This window comes from Cebidichthys violaceus, unplaced genomic scaffold (genome assembly GCF_023349555.1).
Source record: "Cebidichthys violaceus isolate CVI_PGR_0920_01 unplaced genomic scaffold, fCebVio1.0.p SCAF_13, whole genome shotgun sequence".
NCBI lineage: Eukaryota > Metazoa > Chordata > Actinopteri > Perciformes > Stichaeidae > Cebidichthys > Cebidichthys violaceus.
Window position 1 is genome coordinate 7,918,989 of NW_027176296.1, and position 21,130 is coordinate 7,940,118.

Genomic DNA, 21,130 nt, shown 5'->3' on the forward strand with positions numbered 1-21,130 from the left:
AGAGGTCTGATGGCCGACGCCGGGGCTCCGGCGAGTAGAGAGTTGCAGTAGTCCAGGCAGGTGATGACGAGAGCCTGGATGAGAACCTGCGCCGTTTCGTCAGTCAGGAAGGGACGAATCCTCCTGATGTTGTAGAGCAGGAATCTGCAGGAGCGTGTAATGGATGAAATGTTTGCCGAGAATGACAGTTGGTCATCCAGGGTCACACCCAGGTTCCTCGCAGTCCGTGTTGGCGTCATCACAGTATCATCAATGGTGATGGACAGGTCCCGGTGCGGGCAACCCTTCCCCGGGAGGAACAGTAGCTCAGTTTTGTCTAGGTTGAGCTTGAGGTGGTGTGTCGTCATCCACTTCGAGATGTCAGCCAAACACGCAGCGATGCGCGTCTCCACTTGGGTGTCACCGGGGGGGAAATGACAAGACCAGCTGGGTGTCATCGCCATAACAATGGTAGGAGAAGTCATGCGAGCGAATAACAGAACCCAGAGATGTTGTGTAGAGCGAGAAGAGAAGGGGGCCCAGGACTGACCCTTGCGGAACCCTCGTAGTCAGCATGCGTGGTTCCGACACGGCCCCCCTCCAGGTCACCTGGTAGGATCGACCCGTCAGGTAGGATGCAAACAGGGAGAGTGCAGAGCCTGAGACGCCCATCCCCTCAAGGGATGAGAGGAGGATTTGATGGTTCACAGTGTCAAACGCCGCAGACAAGTCCAGGAGAATCAGGACAGAGGAGAGAGAGTTAGCTCTCGCGGCGTGAAGCGACTCTGTCACCGCAAGGAGGGCCGTCTCTGTCGGGTGACCCACTTTGTACCCGGACTGGTGGGGGTCCAAAAGGCTGTTCTGGTGGAGATAGGAAGACAGTTGGTTAAAGACAGCACGTTCAAGTGTTTTGGATAGAAAGGGTAGAAGAGAAATCGGTCTGAAGTTCTTGACATCAAAGGGGTCAAGTGATGGTTTCTTCAGAAGGGGGGTGACTCTGGCGGTCTTGAAGGCCGTGGGAAAGCATCCTGAAACAAGAGATGTGTTGATGAGGTGGGTGAGGAAAGGAAGGAGTTCAGTCGCAATAGACTGAAGAAGAGGGGAAGGGATCGGGTCAAGGGAGCACGTGGTGGGGCGGTTAGATGTAACAAGGTTGAGGACCTCGTTAGGGGAGAGAGGAGCCAGAAAGGGTAAGATGGGGCGTGGAGATGGGAGGGAGAGCTGTGGGGGCAGGATTGGACAGGGAGAGAGGGGCTGAGAGAAGGAGGATCTGATATCGTTTACCTTCTTGTCAAAGAAGTTGGCGAAATCATCAGGGAGAAGGGAGGAAGTAGGAGGAGGGGGTGGGGGTTGGAGGAGTGAAGTGAAAGTTTCAAAGAGTTTTTTAGGATTGGAAGCAGAGGTTAGGATTTTAGAGCGGAAGAACGCAGCTTTAGCAGTAGATAGAGAGGAGGAAAAAGTGGAAAGAAGAGCTTGGAAGTTAAGAAGGTCCTCCGGGAGTTTGCCTTTTCTCCATTTACGCTCAGCCTCTCTTAGGCTCCGTCTATCAGTACGCACTGAGTCCGACAGCCACGGGGCAGGTGGAGTTGGGCGTGCAGGCCTGGAGGTGAAGGGACAGAGTTTGTCCAAAGAAGAAGTAAGGGTGGAGAGGAGAAGATCAGTAGCAGTATCAGGGGATAGGAGAGAAAAGGATTCAGGGTCAGGGAGAGCAGAGGACAGTTAATATAATTTAATTTGTTATTCTACTGGTCAGTTAAATTAGAGATATTGATGAAGTATAAGTCACAGAGGAAAAATATGTCATTATTTTTTAATGGAAAGCATTTAAGAAGTCTTATACTTTTTTTAAGAATATTTTTTCGCCATTTTGACTTTATTAGACTGGTTGCATAGACTGGAAAGGGGAGAGAGAGAGGGAATGCCATGCAACAAATGGCTCCGGGTCTGATTCGAAACTCAGCCTTGGTGTATGGGGGTCTGCTCTGTCAGGACAGCTACCTGGTCGCCCCAGAAGACTTGTACTTTGACAAACATGTGACTGTCAAAAAGTAGCCTTCAGATTAACTTAAAGCAACACAATAAAGTTATTCAACTTTTGTTGATGGCAGACTTAAGGTCACCCATAGTTTGATTACTTAAAAGTGCTAAATGCAAAAATTAAGAGCGTACTGTATGTTTTGCCTCTACATGGCTCTCAACAATACGATTGCTGAGCCAGCGGCTAAGAGCTAACGCTGCTAACTGCGCCAACAATGCAAACAACGGCAACAGTGCTGACAGAGTTATCAGTGTCAACGTGAGAAAGAACCAGAGGTTGTTTGTTATGCTTCTTTGACGACGCCAGCAGTCGGGGCGGCCTAAACCAGCAGTAACGTTACCACCATATGAGTGCAGTGAGAGGGAGCTGCCATGAACTAGCCAGTGGGGCACACTCACATAAACTAAAAGCATCTGCCATCGACCCAGCTATACAAACAAAGCAAGGAGAAATTTGGATAATAACACACACAGAGAGGGCGAGAGAGAGAGAGAGAGAGAGAGAGAGAGAGAGAGAGAGAGAGAGAGAGAGAGAGGAGAGAGAGAGAGAGAGAGAGAGAGAGAGCGAGAGAGAGAGAGAGAGCGAGAGAGAGAGACTTCATTCTCTGTTCAGGTGGATATTACAAGGCTCTGAATATTGAGATGTTTTAAAGATGATATGTGGGAAATATAAAGACATCTCCCCACAGATAGTAGCAAGAAATACACTGCGGGGTGTTTCCCAGGATTTAAGTCCTGATGACAAGAACTTGACTGAAAAAGTCAACAGGATAAAAACATCCATCAAGCTAGGAGGGTTTTGTGTGTATACTAATTCTGGACATTTGATGAGAGTTGAGGCCTTACAAACACAAAACTGTTCACACCTCCAGCTCTCCCTCTGGTTCTTCAACATGCATTGCAGGCCTTTGCTTAAATCTTAACCACCTGGCTCTATCCCACAGCCCCTAAACAGCCTTCAGCAATCCCCACTGGCTCTGCTCCCCACCAGAGAACCAGAGGGAGATCTGTGGGATCTGCTAACAGTCTTGCGGAACGTCTCTTGAGAGAACTCCAGCACGCTCACATCGGGGTCTGTGAACCTGATTGGCCGGCTGGCCAGCTATCAACCCCTGCAGGCGTTAGCTTCCTCAGCTTCCTCAACTTCAACAAATTTTGATTTGCCAAACATTTTTTTTGAATTGCCAAAATTCAAAAACTACCCAGTTAATTTCTTGCCTCAAACATGATCAAAAGTGAAACTGGCACGAATCCGGGACTGAACTTTCAAGCCCAATGGATGATAAAGTAAGTAGCACACCTACTAGCCTATTGGCCTTGCCTTTTCAATTAAGTTTGGAGTGAGATAGTACAATTAGAAATCATAAGTATGTACTTTATTTGTAGATTAAGTATATACTTAATCTACAAATTAATAAACTATATAGATAAAGTATGGGACATAAATCGCAGGGCTGACATATATAGACAGACAACCATTGATGCTCACATCCATAGCTATGAGCAATTTAACCTAAGCTGCCTAAGCTGCATGTCTTTGTACTGTGGGAGGATGCCGGGTTCACGGGGGAGAACATGCAAACTCCACACAGAGCTTGGGAATCGAACCCAGGCACCTCTTGCTGTGAAGCGACTGTGCTAGCCACCACAGCACTTTCATTCACCCTTTAGATAAAGATGCAACATGTTTTATCTGATGGAGCTGGACACCTTCTTGGCGACTCTGAAGCTGTGGGAAATGTCTTGGATTAGGAGCGGAGAGCAACGCTACTGAAGCTATTGACTAATAGTAATGAAAATGAAACAGCTGGTTAAGATTAGTTGACATTGAAACACAGAAACATACATGCAGATATGATAATAATTGTTCCTCAACTGCTCAGTTAAAGAAGAGAAATTGACAAAGCAGAATCATTTTTTAGTATATTAATTTCTTTAATCTGAAGCAGCATTGAAGTCTTGTAATTTAAAGTAGATATGACTGACAAAAATCAGAAGATGTGAGCAGCGCAATCAGGTTATTCATCTTTTAATACAATACACAGGTCATCCAAAGTTTCACTTCTTAAAGCTGCTATTCGGCTCTTTCTACTGATAGCATCAGTGAAGACACAGTACACTGCAGGTACGCACAAAGCAATGTATGTTGTTTTGATTCATATGCTGGTGCTGCAAGTTGTTTGCAGCACCAGCATATTTATTGTTTTGTCAAGGTTTATTCTATGAATCCTTTCTTTTGAACATGCATGTTAATTGTATTCATTGTCAATGTGTTACTAATAGTTGTCAATACTTATTACTAAGATTTTGGACAAAAATCCAAATTTATAGGAAACGATGATGAACCGGCTGAAGGATGTTTTCTAGGAGTCAACTATTAATGACAAGAACCTAACCGAGGACATCAACAGGTTAAAGCAAGGGAGGTTTTGACCCGGTTTCTGACATTTGATGCCTTGTAAACACAAAACATTTCTGCTGCCAAGCCACAGTAACAACATGAGCCTCTACATGAATATCTTGGGACCTCTCGTTACTCGTCACTGATGAAAGATTGACACTTGTGTTTTGCAAAGTATTGCGTTACTGACAATTTTTTTTCGATATGTTTCATTTAATTGTGATTTCACTGACATGAACACACATTCAACAACCAGTTTTTTCTCAGGGGAGGAGCGCAAGTGCAGCAGAGGTTACACAAAGCACAGGAACAAAATGGCCTGCTGTCTATCATTACCAGACACTCAGTCAACACATTAATATATGTTGACTGATGAAGCCACCTACTTCACTGAGATTGTCTCATTTTTATACAAACAGAAACATATCCCATCAGAATAACTCCCATAATAACATGAAGATTTCACAAATTGTATGTGGTTTTCAAAATTAAATAATTTATATAGGAATGAATCCTTATATTTATGTGATTATTGCTGCAGATACAATTATTGCTTCCAATTAAAATTCCCACATAGTGACACACATTTTCTTGGGTTTTAAAATCCTTCAGAAGGCCGTTTGGGTACACAACATGACACTATGCTATATGTTTAAATTATACAGAATGTATTCACACATGAACCTAAATGTTAGTCTTTTGGTAACAGATGCAGACCTCTGCTCTCATGCTCTTTCACGTTTAAAAGCTTTTTCCTGATCCTTCATCTTGAGACCTTTACAACAGTAGTTCACTTTTATTAAGTAAGATAAGCCCTTGGTCTTTAAAAATAGTGATTAACCAACTTCCGCCATAGAATCCCATGATTATCAATATTGTAGCATTATGTCTACAATGTAGACATTTACCCAGCAAGCTCAGATTCCATGGAGACACAAATCAAAATTATTACAATTGTGTATATCCCTGTCTCTCACACCTAAACAAAAATAATCATCTTTTACAATGAATGTCCACAACATCATCACACCATAGATAATAGATCTGAGCTAAATCAAATTTTCTTGTGAAAGACAGAGACACCAATTATAAGCCACAAGGTTCAGTATGAATTAAGCATAACAACTCCTGGTTGACTCACAAAGCTACATTCTGCCTCCTTGAACCATCATCACTGGAGCAGGCTGCATGTTGACAATGACGGGCTTGTTTTTCTTGCGATATTTTAACTCTCGGTGCATCTGACAATAGGAGCACCACTCACAGAAACAGGAACTCGCTATGTCCTTACAGAGAGAGCCCTGCGGAGATCAAACATATGGATTATGATATTTTTATTGTATTCCTCAGTATTTAATATCTTATATTAATCATTAAGTCCAATGGTGTTTAGTTTTAATAAGTCCACAGAGAAAATGACAAACGCACATTCTTTAAATTCAAGTGTCTAAAGCTCTAAATTAAAATGTATTTTTGTAAGATTGCTTCATTTATGTAGATGTATAATTAAAACATCATCAGTTTTATACGGTTTGTACCTTGATACCATATTTGTGCCGAATGCCAACCCGTAGAGCCAAGGCTGCAGGAGGCACACACAGAGGTAGTCCAATGGCTGATGTTATGGCCGGGCTGCATATGTCACATAGCGGGAGACAACGGTTCTGTCCAAAGTTTCCTGAAACCGTGCAGGCAAGGCAAGGGCAGCAAAAGAAACCATAACAACCTAAAAAAATATATACATGTGTGATATATTCTTAAAGGTTTTGTATGATTGAAGAAGCACACATGGATGAACATTTTACAAGTTATCCACAAATATATGACAGAATTTTGAATAAATATAAATGAAAGTTGATTCTTACAAGAACTTGCGTCCTCGAAACAGTCAAAGAGGCCAGAGTTCCAGTCTGTCAAGGGATATGCCATTGCCTCTTGAACTTTACCTTAGGTGGAGAACAATTAACCTGCGAACACACAGAAATCAAGAAATCCTGGGTAAAGTAATTTTGAGTTACACTGAACAGAAATGTAATTTTTTACAACACATATTTCATACTGAAGAGTTGATATTCTTATTAGACTTCCTATAACTTCATGTACAATGTAAAGAGAATTAGTTTGAAAAACAGTTGTTTAAAATTAATTGCTACTTTTCTGTTTATGTATAAATCAGAGTGACTTCCACAAATCTTTTGTTCCCTGTGCAAATGTTCTGGTAGACAAGCTTTTTTTCATCAGTAAGAAATCTGCATAAATATCATAACCAAAGCAGTACAATCAATGCATTATTAGAATATGTTAATTGTTGCAAATAGTATTGCATAGGGGGAACATAACCTATATTCATACTCAATCACAACGTAAACATTGGCAACAGAACAAGCTGCAGTTAGTGAACTCTCTTCACTTACTACAGTTGCTTCAGCTCAGCTGGTGTGCACAATGCTCCTGTGTGAACTTTAGTCTCAGAGCACAGCGGCTGTACACCAATCGTTGCCTAGTGAGTCAGTGACCCCAATTTACCTTTTTTTCCACAGCAATAGACACAGAAGGAGCCGCCATGACAAAAACACAGATTTCTCAAACATTCTAGCAATATAATACAAGCAGACGCCTTTCGTTGATTTTATATTTCAGTAGTGAACGAAATATACAGCTACTTATTACCAGTAGGTGGCTGTGAATTCACACAGTATATGCTAACTAACCCAACAGTGATTGTCTTCGGAAATAACCAAATGCCTGAGTATGATTTGTCAAAAAGTGTAGCCATGTTAGACAACAAAATGAAAACCAACTACTACTACTTTTCTCTTCTTGTGAGCATACAACATGTAAGATTAAGTTTAATTGTTTGGTTTAAAATTAAGATATCTCTCATCAGCAAACTTAAAAATCTTACCTGATAAGCCTGAGAGCCTTGTTGTCTCCACGGAAATCCGAGAAAGAATATACCCGGTATGAGGAGTGGCACCTGATGCGTAATAAGCAGTGAAACTCCAACAATGCTGCTTAACCTGAACCTCTGTGCCAATAGATTTACAAAAAAAACAACAGTGCACATTAAGACTAGTGGTTCATTGTTATTCATGTCATTACAGGCCACTTGTAACAGGTGTGGCAAACCAGTCAGACATTGGCTTCTGCAATTCCTTGGTTATAGAACAACATCCCTTTACAAGGGGATTTTTTTTTTTAAACAGTAGTTGAACCAAACATCCACAGCAGTTTCCGTTCCGCCCGTTTGACATTACAGTTTTCCTCCATTGGTGCGGTTTTCCAAAACAAAATATTACGATTTTAACTCTAATACGCTAAAGAAGAGTAAAGACATGTTGGTTCTTGTTGGTTCTTTCTCAAGAAAATCTCTGCACTAATCACCTAACATCCTTCTAAGATGGTTTGAGGTAAATTGGCCAGAATGGGACTTTGATACAATGACAATTGTTAATGACAATAACAATACAATTTACTTTCATCTTGTGGCTATCTTTCTTTACTATAAATTGTGAGCCTATAGCAAATAAATAGAGAGCCCAGCTAACTCATCATTAAAGCGTCATAAAGCATCATTAAGCTTGAAGCCTTGTTGTTACCTCTGCAGTTGTGGCTGAGATCTGGCGACTGTGAGTGCCAAAACATATCCATACTCATACCATTTAGTCACCCCTAGTGCCCAGTATTTTATAGTTTCAGTTTTTAATCAAATTTGTCACTTGTTTGTAGATCAAGACCATAGATTACATAATGAAATTTTAAATGTTTAACTTGTCTTTTATTCATAGTCACAAACAGAACCTTTCATTAACCAGGCAACATCTTAATGGTTTACACCTCCATCTGCTGGTCATTAGTGATAGAGCATTGAAATATCCCACTCAATAAGAGGTAGTGTGACATAATTTACATTACTAAGCAGCATTAGGACTACTTGTGTGTGAAACAACTAATTTGTCATTTATACAGTCACTATGGAAGGGCCAACAGGGCATTTTATAAGAAAACTCAAAGGATTTAACATATGTTCCATTGTAAAGGAAGCTTCAAAGGAATACCCCTCTGTGCTTTAACACTGTAGCTGTTGGTTACTCTGCAGATCCAACCTTTCCGAAACTTAATAATAGAAGAATCAGCTTAAAAACATACACACTTATAGTAAAGAGAGTTTAATTACAGTGCACCGCTGCTGTTGAACCTTATCTGTGAAATGCTGTTAAGAAGTTTAATAATTACTGCATGTCTGATCTAGTCATATGCCATGTGCCTGAAAGTGTATTAAAGTCACATATTTGCTTCATGCAAAAGAGAAAGACCTAGCCATTGGTCTCTTCTTAACCAGTTGTTTAGGCACCACTGTTTCCAGTAGCCTCCTCACCAGGTCCAGTCTGCCTGTCCTGATCAGAGCCCTGGATAACTCTGTGACCTCTGCTGTGCGAGTCCTGTAAAGGCACCTCAGCACGGACTTCACAATGTCCTCAGAGTACCTCTCCTCTGCCTTTTGCACCCACAGCTCCAGTTGGGTGATTGCGAGGCTTGGGTCAGGGCCTCCCTGCATGAACAAAGTCAAGAGGGCCTGTAGGAGGCAGCGCAGCGCTGTGGTGTCTGTGCTCCTTGGTCTCTCCAACTCTACTGCCCGTTTGAAGCAGTCTGCAGCATTCTGCTCCTCACCCTTCAGTAGGAGGCAGCGTCCTCTAAGCACATGGAGGTCCGGCAGGCTGTCACCCAGCTCAAACTGTAGGGCATGGGACAGACTCACCAATGCACTGTTCACTGCCCCCTCATCCACCAAAAGACTCTCCTGGAGTGCATCTACACCCATGTAGTAGTACACCTAAAGGGAAAGACTGAATCTGAATATCCTGTCGCTGTAAAAAGAAATCCATTTACATTACTCATTAGTAGTTTGTGTCTTTACCTGTGCCATCTCCAGGTGAGTCCGCAGACATTGACGTACAGTCAGCACCTTGTCCAAGTCTTTTCTGGCCTCACTTAGTTTCTGTCGGTCTGGAATTCCACCTTGCCCATGTTTTACCGTCTCCAAATGCCTGACGTAAAGCATCATATTGATCTAAAAGGAAAAACTTATATAAATACTTGTACTATGCATCTTATTTTATTAAATGTATGTAAATCATCACATTATGTAGGTTTGGAGTATAAAAGTTAACTTTTATCACATAAACTTGATATACACAGTGTACAAATAACCATTTATAGTTCACACCAGCTCTACTATTTGATCCATTTGTACGTATATCTGAATTTTGTCCATTTTTCAGCCAGTTTAAATTAAAATTAAAATGAATACATTTCACATAGTAATTGACTGAGTTTTGCCACCTTGGCTTTTGCATTGGCTTGATCGGCTGCAGTACCTTGGCACGGGTGCAGTAGGCCTGCCAGTTGAGCTCTGGGTCTGGGAGCACGTTTATGGCCATGTTGCAGATCCCTGTTGCCATCTCATGTTTGCCCAACAGAAAGAAGACCTTTGCCAGAAGGTTCAGGGTGAATGCATCATCACTGGCCAAGTTTATGGCCTGAGGACACAGACAATTATATTGTGTGTTAAATATAAATAGTTAAAGGTGCCCAGTTATGGCTGCATGCTCAAGGACCTCTTGTTGTTGTGGTGACCCACACTTTCTCAAAACACTTTTTATTGCCTGTTATATATATATTATATACTGACATTGGTTGCCTCCTGATTCCTTACTCACTATTCTTAACCACAGCTAAATGCATCGCCGACCCCCAGCCGCTAGAGATCTGCACTCTACTGGGCACCTTACTGGTTTAAACAGTAATTTCTTGTTTTGCTACATCTGCACAAGAATTGTTGACACAATATTATGTGCATAAGATATACCTAACTTCTACAATGTATAAACCCAAAACAGCAACAAGCAAGACCCCACATCTCTGTTCTCCATATGCCTGTTGCTCAACAAAACTTTGCACTGCACTCCATAAGAGCAATGTATGGGTATGATTTGAATCGTGATATTAAAAGGTAAGAGGTTAATTTAAAAGGTTAAATAGAACATAATGCTGTGATATTGTCCCACCAAGCACAGACATACACAGTTTTAAAAAGGAGCCACTGTTATAGAAGAATGAAGAGTGTCCTTCACTGGCACACATCTTTTACAACGCTTGCAGACGGGTTGTTTAATAGCCTTGGGCTCACGTTTGGCATCTAGGTAAAAACCCATAACATCCCTTAATATGAGATGGTACGTTTCTCTTTGACACTAAGACGTCCATGCCGGCATTTCACTGGCGTGCTTTGATCAAGTAACCATGATTGCACGATATGAAAATAGAAACAATCTCCCAACTCTAATAGTGACTACAAATCACAAGAAGAAATTAATTAACATTAGTAAGAACAATAGAACCAGATTTGCAAAGGTATAGGCGAGCTAGTTGTCAATAGGAAGAAGTTATCGCCTGTGGAAGAACAGCATTAAGAGGAACAACACATTAATTCATCTAGAAAACATAAAAACTAAGAATTGCTAGATAACACAACAGTAATTAGCCAAACAGTTACCATGCTAGAATGTTATATTAGCAAAACATTTAAGACAGCTAACAGCTAGTATAATGGCTAGCTTGGTCGGTAGGGATTGCAGAGATTGCAGAGAAAGGCGATATTTAGTCACAGATCTGACAAAATGGTCAATATAAGGATGTTAGTTAAACTGCAATGTAACTCTGTCAGCAGTGTTTGCTACTAGCAACCTAATTAAAAAGGAACTGCCAGTAGCAGAACACTGACAGGAACTTAAGAAGTTTACAATAAGGAAGGAAAACGTTTATCCAATTTTACAACTTCTTCCTCACTTTTTTCTTGCCTAATATTTGGTGATAGATCTTAATGACTGGGTTGACGTACAGTTCCATAGCAGGATAGAGGATCAGTAGCCGAGTAGCCACAGTCATGTATAGACATGGGCACGGTGGTGAACTCTTCCTTCCTCTCCAACATGATACCGACGTAACACCAGGTAAGAGCTGAGGGGAGAGATCAGAATCAGGGATTTTATCATTTTCTACTTAAAGCATTTGTTGTTTGTCTCGCTCGAGATTGATGAAATGGTCGTAACTACTTATGTATTTTAAATCAAATTGCCGATGTTATTACTAAAACAAAGTTCTCTAAAATGGTCAATGGTCCTTTGTATGGGTTGCAATGAACGGTATGAACTACAGAACACCCAAAAGGTTGCAGCACTTAATCCAAAAATCACCAGCAGAGTTACACTTCACATTCAACATAATGCCTCTAAATGTACAACAGAGCAGATGTATTCATAGAGAAACATACTGTACCATGTTTACCTTTTTGTTGCGTTTTCTCCAATTCTAGTGCTTCTTTGAGAAGCTTCAGCCCCTTATTGTAGTGAGAAAGTCTGGAGTATTCAGAGTCTGCTTTGGTCTTTACTATGTCGTCCAGTCTGCAGAGAGAAAATTACTTAATACAAATTGCACAGTAAGTGGTGTAGTGGTTATCTTTGATGATTTTGTGCTGTACCTTATATAGATGGTTGCCATTTTAAAATACCAGCTTTGTTTTTCCTCTATTGGTATCTGAAAAACAACAGTATTCTTTATGAGTGGTACTTAGTGAGCATAAAATTACATTTATTGCGAATAAATATTCATGTCTTCAGGTGCATGCCCTGCAGGCATTGTTTAGTTGCTATTCCTCCCAAATGAACACAGCTTTGCACTCGTCTTGAATAAAACAGTGTAACTAAAGTTACAGTTATAAGTCACAGAATGATGCATGTGGTCTCATGGCATAACCAGTCATTGTTGTGTTTCAGTGCTCCTCTTTACATTCTCATTATACATGTTAATCCTAAACTGTTATAAAATACTAGAAAAGTAATGCACACCAAGGGTTGTAATGAGGTGGTGATCACCGGAAGTAGACTTGAAAGTAGGAAAAAATAAGTGTGCAACACTTTGTAATGATCGACTAAGTCTGTCTTTGTGTACAGTTGTGAATGGGGAACCTGTTGGTGATTATTTTCCTTCGCATTTTTAATGCTTTGGGTTTTGGGTTGAATTAAGGAACTTTGAGACTGATGGGACACAGGGTTTGAGTTATAATTTGTGAATGTTTAGTTGTTTATTGTGCTGGAGTACAGCGGGAGCCTCACTGCTTTTTTGTTTGCTGCAACATATGCCGAATTGAATTTGATTTACAATTATATATGGTGTTATATGCAACTAACTGTGTGTTTTCATTTATATCTGATTTAATCTGTCATTTTAGTGAGGGATAGGGATAGCCTTTCAGCGTGTTTTCGTGGTTTCAAACATATTAGGCAGGCAAGATTGTAGTGTCTGTATCGATATCAGATCCAGCCGTTCCATTAAATTTAGCGTTTATACTTTTCCCCTTCAGTTTTTTTATAGCAGTTGAATTGTTACAACCTTTTTTTCTATTTTCAATCCTAGACTGTTTAACAGATATGTACAGCTTTAGTATCACTGTTTGTGCATCTCACCAGCTGACCCCCATAGTCCAGGGCTCGGTTGTAAAGTGTCAATGCTGCCGTCAGTCTGTCTCTGAGGACGTCCTCATTGGCCAGCTCCACGTCGTAAGGATGAACGTAAGCTTGCTCAACCAGGCAGCGAGCCGCCAGAAGCCTGGCCTCATCCTGAAAGGCCTCTCCAGCGTCTATCCCCATAAGGTGGGACACTTTGTCCACACACTCCCCTGCATCCAGCTCTCTCCCCAGCTTGTCGTACACGTAGCCAAGGTTGGCCCAGGCATTAAGGTTACCAGGGTCTTCTTTACAAATGCTTCTGAAAGGTCAAGATACATAAAGAGAGTACGGTTTGAAAAAGATCCCTCCAGTCTTAAACACTGGAAGACATTTTTAAATATTCCATGATATTTTATTCTTATTTGGCAAAAATAAGACTGGATTGACATGACATTTTGAAAAGACTTCCATGGTCCCAAGACGACAAATCCAACCGATTTTGGTGATCCTCACACTTTTTCTCTTGTGTCAACATCAGGTTGACATTTTGTTTTTTATTGATATGTCTCGACAACTATAGAATAAATTTCATTCTCAGGATAAATTGTGATAAATACCTGTAAAACTACAATCCCATCAGCCTCAGCTGTACTTTGTTTAAGTATTAGAATGATAACATGGCTAACTAAGATGGTGAACATGGGAAACACTGGACCTGCAAAAACATTAGCATGTTATCATTGTCATTGTTAGCATGTTATCATGCTAACAAGTAAGGGAATCAGTATTGAGTATTCAACAAAGCCATAATAGCATTTTGCTAAAAGCAGTACAGCCTTTACAGAGCTGCTAGCTTGGCTCTAGACTCTTGTTATGTGGTATCTTAGAGCAGTATTTCCATTGAACTGTGTCACAGTAGCTAAGAGGAGTAATGAAATGCAAAGATTAGATGAAATAAGGAAGATACAACTTAAATAGCATCAAACACACTTTATGAGCATCTATATGGAGCATTAGATCACAAAAAAGGAAATACTACATACACCAGCTACAAAAAGTAAATTAGAAAGTATAATGATAAATCAGATGGCAATTACATTACAATAATTACTGGAACATTGTACTTTATCATGGGTGTAAGTGGGTAGTACGTTAAGTCTTATATCTGCAGAGAGAAGGAACATGAAATGTAGACATTAATGTGTCACTCATAGTTTTGTTGATCATGCTGAATTTTACTTGTCTAAGCCAAACAAGACAAATTTGTGTGTGGTCATGTTAACATTATGTTTGTTATGCAGCATCCTGTGTTTGTGGCCCAGCCATTCACAATCTGTCAAGTAGTGCATAACAGTACTGTGAATTCATTACAGGGTGGCCTTGATGTTGGTTGGTGAAAGGTAAAAGGTCAGTTGTGCTTTTGTGCTGCCTTTTCTAGTGCTGTGAAGACATTCAGTCCAGTGTGCTGGTTTGTGGTTAGCTCACAGAATTTAAGTATAGCTAAGACACATTTTAACCTGAGTAGAGTTTCTGTTGTAAAAAACACATTACTAGACAGGTTTTTTTGTGAAATCATGCATCAACAATGTCTCACAACAAGGCCTCTTGCTTAGTGAATATTTGGAGTACTCTGCCTTAAAAAAGGATTTCAGTCATCACCTGAATATTTCCTCAGCTGTGTCCAAGTGTTCCAGGTGAAAAGCCAGCAAACCCAGCAGATTTCGGACAGCATACTGTAGATATCCCACTTCAGCCTCAAGCTCGCCTCGCAGGCTCTCTTGTTTTAGGTAAGTGTCTCTGAGCCGTAGCTTCACAGGCCCAACAGGTTCACAGTTGAGGTTGAGGTGCAGGTGAAAGTGGCCGGGTATGTAGTCCATGTCCTCCATGAGAGACTCGATGTCCAATGTGCTGTCTGCCTCCATGGCCTCCTGCTCTCCTCCTTCTCTACCTGCTATTTAAAAAAGACAAGAGATACAATAAAAACACTGCTTTTGAGTACTTTGACCCAAGATCCTGTTGGAGAAACTAACTCGTCCTCCTCAGCCTACAGTTGAATCTACTGCGACAAAATTCAGCCACCAGCTCTTGACACCCCGGTACAGACAGGTTGAACGGGTTAGGCTTGGGAGTGACTACGGGGTGGAATAACTGGTGTATGGGGAAATAGACTACAACTATGGATACATACATTTTTCTTTTTCAAAAAGGAGATTACATAACTCGGTTTTGCTATTTGTCCGTTTCTTTTTTTTATATGGCTCTTTAACAGAAATACCAACTGACATTCCTTGGAGTTTATTCTGACAGGATGATATTATTCATGTCTTGAGTTATTTAAAAATGGTTTTGAAGTCTTGTTTTGAAGAATGTTTCAGTCAGCCCCCTCAGCTGTAGGCAACTGAAGAATGTGAACCGTCAGGATTGGTGTGACCGGGGCAGCACAGAAGGAAACTCAATGAAACTTCATGTTACTACTAAATGACCTTTCATACAATTCATAAATATGAGTTATTTTAAATAACTGCTGCAGCTGTTCATATTCTTCACACTGTTATGTAAATATTGTATAAGCATATCTTACCCTTATTTATTACCACTATACATAGGCCAAGTATGATGCTAAAACATTTTGTTGTCTCAGTGCTTTCTCGCAATGACAATAAAGTTGAACCTAATCGAAACAGAAAAACATGCAGCTGTATAATGAGCTGTTGACAGAACATGTTGACACCTAAAGGAGATATGCAGATATTCTGCAAACAATTCAACAAAAGTAAACATTGACTGTGATTCCTCATTATCCAGCTAGTCACACAATACTACATTGGGAAATCAGACAAACATGATAAGCACATTTTTTGTTACAAAACGCTTTTGCATACAAATCTTAACTCTTCCACTAGAGGGTAAACTTGCATTATAATAAACCAGTGGAGCAAACAGGAGAGGTTGTTAAGTGTTCTGAATCCACTATCGCATGTAACGTATCGATGGGCTTTACAGGCCCATATCAAAAGTGGTTCCCAAGCAAGTGCAAGTTCTCTAACAAGACAGGGAAAAACTCCACGAAGCCTCAGCACTCGAGAAACCATTGGAGAGATAGTTCAAAAAGAGATCAGCCCCCCCTCTGACAGCTGTAGTGCAATAACAGCCCTATGAGGGAACAAATCAATTACAAAAAAGTGTGCAGGAGTCAGGAGAATTTTAGCAAGTGCAACTTGAATATAACAAGACCCACATACAATAAGTTAAAAGAGTTAAGTCCCAGGAAGTGTTGTTGGTCAATGAAAGACTCAAGGAACATGTAGTCATATGCATTAAGATGCCATTTCCACACAATGAAAAACAAAACCTAAAACATCCCCTCGAGACATCTTTAAGAAATTGACAAATCATTTTGAATAACTATTTGTGTCAATTTTTTTTTGTTTTTTCAACAAAAAAACCCCCCTAGTTACAAATTCTGCACACTAAAAGTTTCAAGTTTCAACATCACACTGGGCCATGATTGGCTTCCAAACTAGTCAAAAAAATCACGATCATCCATCCCAGTCTTAAACTGATATTAAATGTGAGCACACAGAAACGTTAGCTTTCAGCAAATTAATGAGTGTGTGCCAGAACCTGCACATACATCACTCTGCACAGTCACTGTCCAACACCAAAATGAAGCAACAAAAAGAAAACACATTTTTTAGGGGAAGGGGACTTAAACATTCTGATGAGAGGAGTGTTTCCAATACTCCAATACATACAAATATGGAGAGAACATGCAAACCCACACACAAATGCAGGTCAGGTTTGCACAGTGCTGAACTGGCTACGTAGCCATCGTAACACCTACTGTCAGAGTGTGTTGCATAATTTGTATTTCGTACTGCAGATTTGCCTCCTTGTGGGCCGGCTGTTCGATTTGTAACATGTGGGTGTACAGAAATCTGAAAATGCTCTCCTCTCGAACACCGTTGCCATGCTGGCCATCGTGGATACCAGGCTGATTGCATGCTAACATAATGATTACAGATGCCTGTTTGTGTAGCTGTGCACCCTCAGAGCCAAAGACAGAATTTAAACAGCATTTTGCTCATAAAGTCTCCAGTTTGGATGATAGAGTTTACATCCTAGCAGCAAAGTGACAAAACAAAGGTATTATGGGGAAGATGTTAACCCCTAATAATCTGTGTGGCTTTAGCAGTACTCCCCTGTAAAGGGGATTAGGATAAGTGTCCCATATACTGGTAAAGGTCCGCTTTGCTTTGCAAACTAACCCCTTGTTAACCTACTTAATTGTTTTGGTGTCTGTCTTCATTTCTGGCACAAAGGACAGTGTATAACTGATGAACAATAATATACAGACATCCAGGGATGAGAATGGAAAGGCTGCCTGGTATATTGTGAACAGTATGAATATGAGCAAGGATGGCAACCTCGCACAATCAAAGTTCTCTGAAATCCTTCTCTGCAGAGAAGTTACATTTACATTGACAGGAGCATAGTCAGGAAATTCGGGGCCCCTCACAAGATGTGACACTGACAACAAAGGATCATGGGATCACAGGAAAGCCTTATTAATCCAGACTTTATACCTTCTCTTTAAACCGAGCTCTCTTCTGTTATTAATGTGTTTGATACACCTTCACTATTTTGTCTGGTCCAAAGCCTTATTAAGAATAGAGGGATTTAATGACTGAGTATTTATTAGGCTTTACTCTCCATCGCAAACTGAAACCTCACTCTGGTATCCAGGCTCAGTAGCTCTCCTGCCATATCAGAAAGTGTGAGACAAGACTAATCCACTGATCCTACTTTTAACATATTGTTATTCAATGCAGATCTCCAACCTCCTTTTTACCGTGGACTCCCCATTCATCCCCTTTTCCCTTGAGACACACTTGTACATGTAATTAGTGTGTGTAGCTGAAAGGCCTCGGCCTCACTAAGCCATCCCATCACTGTTGACTATGACTGCATTTCCATTCTTAGTCAGCTTCTCTCTGGCAGCCTGAGTGAGCGTTTGCAGTGAAAGCAACTCTTCAGCTCTCCAGAGGCCTTCTCTGACTGCAGATTACACGGCACTGAATGTCTCTTTGTTCTGTCTCTATGTGTATTAGATTTACGTTGGCACGCAATATTTTCAGGAAATCTTAGCGGAGCAATTTCACCAAAATTGATGACTAATGGAATTCCTTTTTATCTATTCCACTACATTTCAGACGGGGATATTGTACTTTTTACTCTCCTACATGATCATCAATTCAGTTACTACTACAGCTTCTGATTGATAATTCAAGATATAATCAATCATTTAAGCATATATAAAATGAAAAAAATTCAAGTAAAAATGGGAATCTAAGGCATGAAATAATGCAAAGCCAAAATAGAGAAAAAGAAAAATTTGACAAAATTAGGCTATTATAGACAATAATTAAAAAAAGTTAAACAGTATTATATGAAGTTATTATAATTAGCTCATCGCACTGCACAATTGCAACATAAAAAATATACATAGCTAACATTAATCTATCAATAATCACCCATGAGAAGGAATAACCTCTAGAACTGAATATCAAGCTATTGCAAGGTGACAGAGAACTGAATGTTCGCACCACAACTGACACAAAACCTAAAGATTCTATAATTTAGATTTTTTATATTAATAATATATAAAATAATTATATGTAAATTGCATGATTTCGCTTTACACACCAATTTAGCAAATCTCGGCTCATTGTTGTTGTTTTTTGGGCGGCAATTTTATTGTATTGGCCGCTGTCATAACGTTGTTTTTAGGCAGTGGTTTTCAACAAAAAAACGCCTGTACCTGACCAAAGCAGAGCTAAAAGAGAGTGAACATTGGACAATGATCATGTGGCCAGAAAGACCTCTGAGTGAATGCTAATGTTGCTCATCTGCTGAATGTGTGAATAGGCAGCTGTTAACAATATTTATAGGACATTGGTGTTGTGTTGATAGATTTTTTTGCTGCCCACAAGTGGCCAAAGACGCATGAATAGGTTTAAATTTGCAAAAGAAGTGATGAATTTACCAAAAAGTGAACCCAAAGAGAAGAAGTAACAATGTATAGTTTCAGAGGCAAATAGCAACAAACCCCAACAACAGCCATTCCATTTTAAATGCCTATAAAATGTATTATCATGTAGATATTTAACACAGGCTTGTAAAGTGGCAGAGCCAAAGGGCAAGGCCACTATTTTTAACCTTTTAAGCCCGAGGGTCTTATAGTGAGGCCCAGTAAGATGCCAAAAATCTGCTGACAACAGCACAGTTAGAAAGTTGACCTGCATGTCATGAAAACTCCATTAAGCCTTCACCCTCTTGCATAGGTGTTCTGATAAACACATGCATCAGACCTTTCACTGTGTTTCTCAGATTGAGCTACAAACGCAAATAGCGTCATCACCAGTGATTTGAAGATGCCAAAAACTCATTGCATGGTATCTTTCAAGTAACATACATACATATTATACTGTGTTGCACATAGTCCCTAAAACACAAGTTAGTCAGCATAGTAATCTGGCGATATTTCTATGCAACAACAAAAAAAAACTTTTTAAATAATCTATCTTGTATTATTGATGGGTATTATATTCCATTATATTTTTTTATTATTTGCAATTGTCTGACTTTAGTTGCCATCTCGAAATATTGTTAAACATCCTGGTTCCTCCATGCGAAGCACTTTGTAATGTTGTTTTGAAAAGTGCTGTATACAGTAATATAATGTAATATGGTCCAAAGTTTGTACAATTAAGGGTTTAATCTGTCACGGCCTGGCTGTGCCTCCATCTGTTTTCCTTTTTGTTTCTTTACCAAGTCTCCCAAGTCCCTTCCATTAACTTCTCAACCCCACAGTATATCTAGTCCGGTTAGCTTTACCTGAATGTGGCCTTTTTCCTTGTGTCTCCAGGATCATTCTGACTCCCCTGTCTGCTCGCCTCACCTGCTTAATACCATAACCCTGAAATATCTCACTAGCCACACTCTCACCCTCATCAGGCTGCCCTGCTCAGTTGAGTCCTGCCATCTGCCATTGCTCTGCTACCCTCTCCCTCCGCTGCTCCTCCTTAACCTCTCAACAACCACATCACCTTTTGTCCCTGCAGTGAATCCTTCATTTACTCTACTACACTCTTTGTCTGTGTTTGCATTTGGGTCCACAAAATACTGAACGTAACAAAATCTTGACTTCTGTGGTACCATAACTATTTCACTGGTTAGTTTAGTGATAGGTTGAAATCTGTGAGGCATGTCTGCGGTACCAGCTGGGTCTATAGCTGAAATCCATCCTTTAATAATGTTTGGCTTCTTTAATCCCAGAACATCTCAGGATGGTGGGGATCCGCTGGGTCATGGACGTCTCCCTGCAGATGGATTTAGATAGTTAGGTGGTTTCACAACATGGCTTCTCAGTTCCCCCAGCTCTTGTGTCTTTACAGGACCCAGTGTCAGTGTGGTGGTGTTGATGTCAGTAAGGAACCTCACCTGCTTGTCAGGGTCTGCCATCATTGACCTGTTGTGTTCCAGGGGCCAAGACTGATGATTTGTCCGTGCAGTTCTGCACTGATTGTCCAGCTGTCACAATCAAGCTTCTATTTTGGGGGGATTGACCAATAGACTTGACCATCTTTATCATATTTTACATTATCAATAAATCAGCTCATTGTCTGTTGCTTGTTCTCATCTGTGAAAGAAGCAATAAAGCATGAAATGTCAAAGAATATCAAAGCAGCAACATCTGTAACTTTTTCAATAATGTAATATAGTCTCTATATTATGCTGAAATGGGCCACTCAATGAGTAGCCTACTTTAAAAGTCTGCACATTATTTTACTTGAGTTAAACTTTGAATGCAGGCAATTTAAGTAAATGTTCTCAGTGACCAGTTCCACCACTGTAAAATAACTTGTCTGTTTGTCCGTTAGTGGTAGAGTGGTTATTTCTATTTTGGTAGTCTAAATTACTCCAACGTGTTCCTTTATACGTGTTTTATTTTGAAAGTCGTACCGGAAGCTCTATGATGTCATTACAGCTGACTTTGCAGTCTCCTCTCCTCTCCCACTCTGCGGCTGCTGGTCGCTGTCATCATGCAGGTGGAATTTGCGTAATGTAGCTCAGTGTAGGGATCACCAACCAGCCACATAACCGGCCTGCAGCGCACATACACCGGACACGGGACTCCGGAGGT

General features: G+C 40.4%; 1 protein-coding gene across 1 annotated transcript; it reads right to left on the reverse strand.

The window, feature by feature from the left end:
- Nucleotides 1-8,203: 8,203 nt before the first annotated feature.
- ttc22 (tetratricopeptide repeat domain 22) lies at nucleotides 8,204-21,037 on the reverse strand. Its single transcript, XM_068707615.1, has 11 exons — nucleotides 20,950-21,037; nucleotides 20,428-20,626; nucleotides 20,205-20,306; nucleotides 14,584-14,875; nucleotides 12,943-13,243; nucleotides 11,958-12,013; nucleotides 11,765-11,880; nucleotides 11,319-11,437; nucleotides 9,796-9,957; nucleotides 9,336-9,488; nucleotides 8,204-9,251 (listed from the first exon to the last, which is right to left on the reverse strand). Exons 4-11 carry the CDS (start codon nucleotides 14,844-14,846, stop codon nucleotides 8,715-8,717), a joined length of 1,707 nt encoding a protein of 568 aa, XP_068563716.1. The 5' UTR covers nucleotides 14,847-14,875; nucleotides 20,205-20,306; nucleotides 20,428-20,626; nucleotides 20,950-21,037; the 3' UTR covers nucleotides 8,204-8,714.
- Between the last annotated feature and the right edge of the window lie 93 nt (nucleotides 21,038-21,130).